Source organism: Paroedura picta, chromosome 2, assembly GCF_049243985.1.
Source record: "Paroedura picta isolate Pp20150507F chromosome 2, Ppicta_v3.0, whole genome shotgun sequence".
In the NCBI taxonomy this organism is placed as follows: Eukaryota; Metazoa; Chordata; class Lepidosauria; order Squamata; family Gekkonidae; genus Paroedura; species Paroedura picta.
In genome coordinates, this window is record NC_135370.1 from 10,780,828 (window position 1) to 10,790,407 (window position 9,580).

The window sequence follows — 9,580 nt, forward strand, 5'->3', positions numbered from 1 at the left end:
ATTCTTTGACGCTCGGCCTTCCTTATGGTCCAACTTTCGCAGCCATACATTGCAACTGGGAATACCATAGCCTTGACTAAACACACTTTTGTTGGCAGGGTGATGTCTCTGCTTTTTAGGATGCTGTCTAGATTTGCCATAGCTTTCCTCCCCAGGAGCAAGCGTCTTTTAATTTATTTGCTGCAGTCCCCATCTGCAGTGATCTTGGATCCCAAGAAAATAAAATCTGTCACTATCTCTATTTCTTCCCCATCTATTTGCCAGGAATTGAGAGGGCCAGATGCCATGATCTTCGTTTTCTTGATGTTGAGTTTCAAGCCAACTTTTGCACTCTCCTCCTTCACCCGCATCAAGAGGCTCTTTAGTTCCTCTTCGCTTTAGTTCCTCTTCGCTTTTCCTCTGCCATTAGAGTGGTATCATCTGCATATCTGAGGTTGTTGATATTTCTCCCTGTAATCTTGATCCCAATTTGTGACTCATCTAATCCCGCCTTTCTCATTATGTGCTCCGCATACAAGTTAAATAGGCAAGGCGACAGTATACAGCCTTGCCGAACTCCTTTCTCAATTTTGAACCAATCAGTGATTCCATGCCCGGTTCTCACAATTGCTACTTGACCTGCATATAAGTTTCTCAAGAGACAAATAAGATGCTCTGGTATTCCCATCTCTTTAAGAACTTGCCACAATTTGTTGTGCTCCACACAATCAAAGGCTTTAGCATAGTCAATGAAGCATATGTTTTTCTGGAACTCCCTAGCTTTCTCCATGATCCAGCGTATGTTGGCAATTTGGCAATACTCTAAGACCTCTCAGAGCATCAGCCTCTTGGTCATAGTTCTATGGCTGGGTAGAAAAGAGCCAGGAGAGGAAATATGGCTGCCCTGCCTAGATGGTGTGCAACTGAAGGCTGCACAATCTGCAAGGAATCTGGGTGTGATATTTGATTCCTCGTTGTCAATGGAGGCTCAAATCACCCGGGTAGTTTAGCTGGCCTTTTACCATCTTCACCAAGCCAAAAAACTAGTGCCCTATCTGCCCCCAGAACACTTGGCTACAATGATCCACATAGCGGTCACTGCCAGGTTAGATTACTGTAACTCTCTCTCTATGCGGGCTTGCCCTCATCCTTAACCCAGAAATTGCAGCTAGTCCAGAATGCTGAAGCATGGGTCCTCACTAGAACACCTTGGAATGCTTCTTCATCTGTTCTCAGGTAACTGCACTGACTTCCAGTTGAATTCCAGATCATGTTCATGGTTTGGTTTTGACCTTCAAGCCCATTCATTCGCAGTCTGAGCCCGACATACCCGAGGGTCCACCTAACTGACGATATCCCCCAACCCTAACAGGCTGGTGACCCCTGGGCCAAAAGATGAATGGTTGACCCCTACCTGATAAAACAAGCTCCCAGAATATCTGTGGGCCCTACAAGAACTTTCGCGGTTCCAAAGGGCCTGCAAGACAGAGTTCTTTTGCCAGGCGTTTGGTTGAGTAACAGAACACCCAGGGCTCTCCTTGCAGAATGCCCACCTGCAACTGTAACAGGTGCAGAGATTTCTAACAGTAGTACCGACATTTATAGTGAATAGGAGTTTTACCGTTTTATATGCTAGTAAATGTTTAAATGTTAAATATTATTAGTTTTTAATCCTATTGTTTTAAAAGCGTTGCAAACTGCTCTGTGCGTTTACCCCAGGAGGGGTGGTTAAAAATCCAATAAATAAACTTGTCGATCAATGCTAGAAGTAAAATGATCAAACTTTTACCTCATAACTTAGCTCATTTTTACATTAGCCTTTTCATACAAAGAGCCAGAGTCCTGGAGCACCTTAAAGACTAACAAAATCTGTGGCAAAGAGGGAGCTTTCCTGAGTCACTTCTTCAGATAACAGTAACTTGTGAAAGCTTCTCCCCTTCCATAAGTGTTGTTAATATTTGAAATGCTCCTGGTTCTCTCTGCATATTCAAACTCTGCCGACACCTTGGTGGTCTCCCATCCAAGTACTAACCAGGGCTGACCCTGCTTAGCAAGATTTGACCAGATCGTCTTTCTGGAGAATATTTCCCATCACAGCGACAGGCACTTGGCTAAGTAACAATCAGATTACTCTCCACTCTCTGAGATAATATTAGCATTTGGTTCCCATAGTTTGAAATCTAATTCAAAGTGTAACACAATGAAATCATTTCAGAGGATAGCCATGATAGTCTGCAGTAGAACAGCAAGATTCAAGTCTGTAGTACCAACAAGATTTTTGAGGTGTAAGATTTCAAGAGTCAAAGTTCTCTTTGTATCTGATGAAGGGGGCTTGGACTCTTGAAAGCTTATACCCCCAACATCTTGGTAGTCTTTAAGGTGCTGCTGAAATCCAGTTTAGCTGTTCAACATGACCAGAACCTAAATTGACTCCATATAGAACAATAACCTGACTGTATCCAGAGAAAGATCTCACAAAAATCTCCCATTTTGTTGTGATCCAGGTTTTCTGCAGCAGCTTCCAAGCCTTTCGCCCATACCCTTGTAGCATGTGCTGTGTGTTTTGACCAGTGTTGCAACTTTCCTAAATTCAATCAGTGTTCACTTAACAGCAAGGCAAATACTGTACCAACTATGCATTGTTCTTTATCTAGTTATTTAATTAGCAAAACAACACAACTCTTCAGTGGCTATGCTTCTGCATTACAACCCAACTGGGTAGGTAATTTTCTTGAGAGCCAGCTTGGGGGAGTGGTTAAGAGCAGCAGACTCTAATCTGGAATACTACTACTCCACTTGCAGCCAGTCTCTACATGGGTGACTTGGGCCAGTGTCAGTTCTCTCAGAGCTCTCTCAGCCTCACTAACCTCACAGGATGTCTGTTGTGGACAGAAGAATGGTAGGTGATAGTAAGCTGCTTTGAGACCCCTTCGGGTAGTGAAAAGCTGGCTATGAAGAACCGACTTCTTCTCTTCTTAAGTATCAAACATTCATTTTCAAAGGTTATTTGTTCTTAGACAGAGGTACTCATACGATATGAACTGATGCTAACGATAACTTGGTTCATGAATTTCTGTGGAATATGTTTTCCTTATGTGTTTATTTCATGTTTGTGGAGGCTGTGAGCTGCCCATGGCTTTTTCTTGTTTTTAAATATTGCTTGTTATGATTACATTAGCTTAAACCCCTCTGTGGTCCTTTCCTAGCATGTCTGACTTGAGAAGTAACCCTTGCCTTGCCTGCTGTGATTGTGACTAAACAGGCCTCCCTGAGGGGATGTCTCCCTGAGGAATGCTCCGGTCCCCTTCCCAGAACCCCCGGGACTAACCATGGCTTTGTCTGCATTTGTGCCCAGGTCATACACCAGCCCTGGCTTGCGCTCCTAACAAAGACGTAGCTGACTGCCTGGCGCTCATTTTGGCTACCATGATGTCTTTTTCTCCTTCCAGCACAATGACGGCTCTCAACTTCGCTTGTTTTAAAAAAGACAGTGTGAGCAGGACTCAGCTCTGCAATAGCTCCAATATGAGCAGCACCATTAACTCCTACAGTAAAGCGTTAAGAAATGACGTAGGGGCAGAAAACGGATACAATGAAAACGATTCTGATTCCGAAACGTTTTGACTTTTTAGCATTTGACACCTTTTCCTTGGTTTTGTTGGGATTTAAAATTTATATTTTTGCTCTTTGAAAGGTCCCAAGTCCCAGAATTACGGGTGACCTTCACTTATGGCTGGAATGACAACCAAACCCAAGGCTTACAGTTGCACGTCTCATACCACTTTTCAGAGAAATCCAGGTTTTCCCCTTGGAATGCCTCCTCACGCTGTGTCAGCCTTTCCACGGCCCCAAGCGCTCCTGTGGGAGCTTCTACCTCCTTTGTTATGCAGAAAGACAAAGCTGCCTTTTCGTTTTGGACAGCACAACTGTGTATAGATGCCTGTGTTAGCGATAGAATACTGTTAATATGAAGGCATATTTCCGGTATGTTGTTCACCAACTCATAGGAACACATATTTGTCTTCACTTTTCTCATCTGTTTTATAGCTCTGTAATCTCACTTTCTTAGGTAACTTAGTTATGATACAAACCAAAGGTACAATCACATTGTGGGGGGAGCTGCTGGAAATGCCACTTTTCAATGGAAATTTAAACATCTTTCTTTTCCATGTATTAAGCACTTAAATACACAAAAGGCACTTTTGAAAAACATTTAATCACACTTTCCATTGTATAGTTTGCAAATGTTTAGGACCAAATACTGCTTGCTTCCGTCACCACACATCCCCTTGCTTCAAGGTGCCGCTTGGTCAGATGGGCATGCTTTGCCTTATCATTTAGTCTCTGGCACAAGCCTGCATGGTTTATTTGCACTGCACAGTTGGGGGTCCCTGAGTGCTTGGATTTGCCTGTGCTGTCAGCCAATGAACTATTCCAAGGAAGGGGGTGGGGGATCTGCTAGAAAACTGATGCCATGCACCTACGGGTTTGAGATTAGCCAATTCAAACTAACTCTCTTTTTTAACTCTAGGATTTCTAAACTGAAACATGTTTGTTTGTTTTAGCCTGGAACTTTGCCCAGTTTTAAACCTCTATAATATCTACGTGAAATTAGTATTCTCTGTAATTACTGTTGTTGTCCTAAGGTGTTCACAGCAGATGAACCCAAAACATGCAGAGTGGAGAAAAGCCAAGCAATTGCGAGGAAGCATGTAAAGGGGATTGTGATGTACTTAGGAAGGCCTGCTGGGCATCTTCTCCTTTATTGAACGTCTCCATGATGACTATGTCTGCTCCTTCTGCCAAAGCTTCTAGGTCAAACGGACCCTGTCCCTCACCCAAGAAAGATGGACGGAAAGAAGAATAAGACTCTAAAATACAAAGAACTAACCAGCTACTATATCAGGAGGACCAAAAGACTTCATTATCTTACATGGGAAGACTTTTATTCTTATTTTTAACAGTGCAAGTGGGGAAAAAATCAGTTCACTTTTCTAAACACACACGCACACCAAGTGTTTCATGTAATGAAGAGTCTTGGCTGTATTGTACACTTTGAGACACACGTTTCTAGTAGACCTTTTGACATTTGTATCTGATGACGATGTGTTGATCACAGTTTATTTTTCCAGACTAGAAAATATTCCTATACTTTTAATGTTAAATGTGTTTATATTTATTTAAAATGATGAAGCAAGTGCCCAGAAAAAAAAGATGATAATGGCTTGTTCTTCTCCTTCTTAGTTTTTTTGATGGGATCTGTCTGCTTATCTCTGTGCCTAGTCCAGCTTGAGTTGGACCGGTGAAAGGGCGCATGACGGAGCCGCTGGTTCCTGTTCTGACACAGAGAGCAGGGTGGAGACATGAAAGTAGAACTGGCACCTGCCCGCCTAGGATGGGGACTTGTAGGTGTTTGTAATTCAGTGGTGCTCTTGCCAGAACAGAGGGAACAACATAGGAGGCTTGTGATGGATTTAACCCTTTGGTAAGGTAATGATGTTCGGCATTTGACAGTAAAAGAGGACTGTGAAGCCAGGAGGGAAACACTTCTCTGCCCTGCTAGAAACTAGAATCTGTTTTAGATACATCTTCCAATAAGACTGAAAAAGGGGGGGGGGGGAAACCATTTCAGATTGTTTTGGCATTTTGACAATGCTACTCAGTCTGGCACAAATTGCTCTCCTAGCCAATCTCTTAGGGGTGGTTTCTCAAGCTACATTTCATAGTTGGGTACAGAACTCACACAATACACAGGGGTGGGGTGGGGGGGGGGGGCTGTGTCATTTATGGTACATGCATGTATAAACTGCTACTGTTCCCTTTTGAATATGCAAAAGCAAGAAGTATTCTGTCCAGATCACGCAAAGTGATGTTACCACTTTACTCCGCTCCGGTTAGACCCCACTTGGAGTATTATATTCAGTTTGGGGCACCACAACTGAAGAAAGATGTAGACAAACTGGAGCATGTCCAGAGGAGAGCTACAAAGATGGTGAGGGGTTTGGAAACCAAGTCGTATGAGGAAAAGTTGAGGGAGCTTGCTCTATTTAGCCTGGAGAGAAGACAACTAACAGGTGATACAATAACCATCTTCAAATACTTGAAGGGCTGTCATTTAGAAGACGGAGAAGAATTGGGGTCACCGTAGGTGGGCAGGTAGATGTTAGTTCATGCATTGTGGACTAGATGACCCTGGAGCTCCCTTTGAACTCTGATTCTATGAATGACCTCTTCCCATTTGTCTTATCTTTGGTTTATAAAGAAATAAGCAATATATATGCAGAGCTGTATGCCTTGCATAGCTGACACCAGGAAAAAAATGTGTTTTGTAGGAAATGTGTAGTGTGAGGGGTTTCCCTGAGTTATGGATCTGGTTCACCTCAAGACTCTGGCCCAGGAAAAGCAGAGGATGGGAGAGAGTTAGTGAGAGCAGGATGGAAGCCCCACCGAAGGACAGTGACACTGCCCACGTGACTCGGAAGTGATGATGTCACTCCTGGATCATATGGGTGATTACACTGGGTCTCCCCCCTTTTCTAGGTGAGTTCCCTCTCACCGGCCAGCTGACTGGTGGGAGAGGGGTGGGAGCTGGGAGTGGAAGACTGCCGCCTTCCCCAGAGGATCTAGGACCCATCGCACAACGTGACAGCACTTAACACACAAAGAGTAGGAGTGTGTGTATCTCTTTTAGGAAAGTTGATAACAACTTCTAATCTGATGATGCAAACTGAAGGATTGGAAGCTACAGTATCAAATTCTTCAGACGGCATAACATGTGTTACTATGGGTGCACTGATCCATAAATACAATATTATGTAAATCAGATCCATGTGACAGATTTTAATTTTCATCAGAAAAAAAACAATCATAGATGTGTCACACTTGTGAACACCTACGTGTAGCTAATACTATGTATTAACAGTAAGAACCAGGTGACATGAAAGGAAAATCGAATTGATGGCCATCTAATTCACAATCATGGTCATCCTATCTACTGTATTTTACTTATCTATTGGGGATTAAATGGGTGGGGATTGTGAAATTGGACATTTCCAGAGCTTCAAGCCAAAATGGAAAACCTCTTGGACTACTGATTAAATTTTCTTCTTTTTCTGTTGCCTACATTTGGGGAAAGGAGCATAAAAATTGTGCCGTTTTTCTCTTTGTAGTGTACCTTATTTTTAATTAGCTGAAGCATACATTTTTAGAACATTGCTAAACAGCAATAACTAATAGAGCACTTGAAATGGGGGAGAACCGATGTCTGTATGCAGAAGTGAGTAGAAATCCCTCACATTTCTATACTGAATCCTTTTTATAAAAACAGAAGAAAAGCAGGGAATGCTGTTTCTTCATGGCAGACTGAATTTACTCGTCTTAAGAGAAAATACTTAAGTAGTCATTGTTTACTGACTACAATCTTCCTGCGCTAGTTATTTTACACTGCTGTCTCTGATCTGCATACTCTACATTGGCTGGAAATATTTATTGGTTTCCTGTTTTCTCAAAGACTGCAGTTAGTCCTATGCATTTCTAAAAGCACACACCTTTCTTCCTGTGGAAAAATGTAAAAATGCTGTTAAAGTTGCCCTCACAATAGAGTGTATCTCTTGAATGTTGTGCAAAAGCCACAGTGATTAAATGGCATATTTGCAATCAACTTCAGTGTCGTGAACTCTGCCCTCCAAGTGTTCTCATACTCCCCAACCATTTTGAACCTGCGGCCACCTTTCAAATTTCAACATAGGGCAGTAGGCGCATCCACAAAATGGCCAGGTGCCGCCAGCCACACACACACACACAGAGGAAGCCCAAGTTCAGGGTACAAAAGGAGCAAATTTTTAAAAATATCCTGGGAAAGAAGAATCAGAGAGAATGGAGGCAGCTGTCGCTGAACCGTTATTTTAATCTGCACAGCCAATCAGATCTCACATGGGCAATTGAAAGCCCTACTGGGCAGGACCCCCACTTGGCCCCACCCACTTTCTCAGAAGGCTTACCAGGTGCCAGGAAAGATATTGGTGGCCATTGCAGCACCCCCAGGCACCATCTCGGGGACCATCTTAATCCAACTGGTAATACTGTTTTATAGCAGATGAGGTACTATTTCTAAATAATAGTATTCACCAGGTTCGGCTGGTCTGTTTGGGAAAACTTTTTATAAGCCAGTAGGATTTGCTTTCATCGAACTGGTCTTTAGGACTGAGAAGCATGACTCTGATAGTGAGTTGCAACTAGGGTTGTGCGTGGCGGTGTCCAAATCAGCCTCGCACAACCGTGGGTGCAATGCATGTGTTCCCTTTCACGCTCATTCCTGCCTTGCCAATTGATTCTTCATGCAGTGGCGGGGTTGTAATGCACAGCACTTAACTGCTTGATGGTTTCTACTGTTCTGACTGCAAAATGAAATAGCTCAGGGGATTTCTGTTTATCACTACTAAAAAGGGCACCCTGTTATGCTTGCAGCAAACTTCTGCTGTATCGAACTATGAATTATAATAACCAATACACAAACATTTGGTTGTTTTTTCCCTGGTCTGTTCTTGTTTAGCAACTTAATAACATATCTAGGTTCCATTGTGTAAAAAACTGTTAGAGTGCCTTTTTATATTTGCAAATGCTGGGTTGTATTCTATGTCTATCCTTTCATTTGAGTGATACTGAAGCAATAGAATACCTGTACATTTTCATTTCAAACCTTTATTTGAATGAGTTTTTTTAAAGCATTCTACTTGTGTTAACGTGAAAATTAATATGTTAAGTTTGTATAGGAATTGTGCATAAATTTTTGGAAACACTTCCCTATTACTGAAAGCAAACCTTAGGTCATTCATATTGGGAAGGGTGTTTTAAATGGTGACAATCTTGAGTGTGTATAAAATACAATTATGTGGGTTTGTTATGCAGTGGATATCCCTATTAAAAAGCCAATATCTAATTTTTAAAATAGTTTTGTCTTCATATTTTATGGTTTTAGCATGTGCAATATATCTTTACAAACCATGGTGATATGAATCTGGTGCCAGTGTTACATTTTGTATGAAATGTTTGTAATAAAACATATGAAATATTGTTGGAATGGTTTCAGTGGGTTTGTTGCTGTCTTTTTAAATGTAAGCTAAAGTTTAACAACCTAACATTGAAGTTAAATGACATGGTTGATCAAAATGAGAATGAGGGATTAATGTGGACCTCTGCCTGAATTTGTTCGAGCACAAGGATCTCTTTCAACTACTGAATGCTGTGTTAATTGTATTGGATCATCCCAACTGCAAATGAATATGGAAATACATTCAGATGGTTATTTTTACAAATAAATGGTACAAGAATTTGTGGGAAAACTGGAGTCTGTTGTTTCAGTACTTCTGAATATATTCAGATTTCTGTATAACCCAAAACACATTAAAACAAAAAACAAAACTGCTACATATAGAATCATAGAGTTGGAAGGGGCCATTCAGGCCTTCTAATCCAATTTCCAGTTCACTGCAGGATCAGCCTAAAGCAGTCAGGATAAGTCTTTGTCCAGCTGCTGCTGAAACACCCTCAGTGAGGGGGAGCTCCCCACCTCATTAGGCAGCCAATTCCACTGCTGAACTGC

At 42.0% G+C, this 9,580-nt stretch overlaps 1 protein-coding gene across 8 annotated transcripts in view; it reads left to right on the top strand.

Moving 5' to 3' along the window:
• Window positions 1-9,051, top strand: part of ANKRD44 (ankyrin repeat domain 44) — a 158,726-nt gene extending 149,675 nt beyond the window's left edge. For 4 of the 8 annotated variants that reach the window (XM_077319352.1, XM_077319354.1, XM_077319353.1 and 1 more), the window contains one exon: window positions 3,335-9,051. In XM_077319352.1, coding sequence (XP_077175467.1) covers window positions 3,335-3,603 — 269 coding nt within the window. In that variant the 3' untranslated portion in view covers window positions 3,604-9,051. The remainder of the gene's footprint in view (window positions 1-3,334) is intronic. The other 4 variants (XM_077319356.1, XM_077319360.1, XM_077319358.1 and 1 more) reach the window with 3 other exon arrangements.
• The last annotated feature ends 529 nt before the right edge of the window (window positions 9,052-9,580 follow it).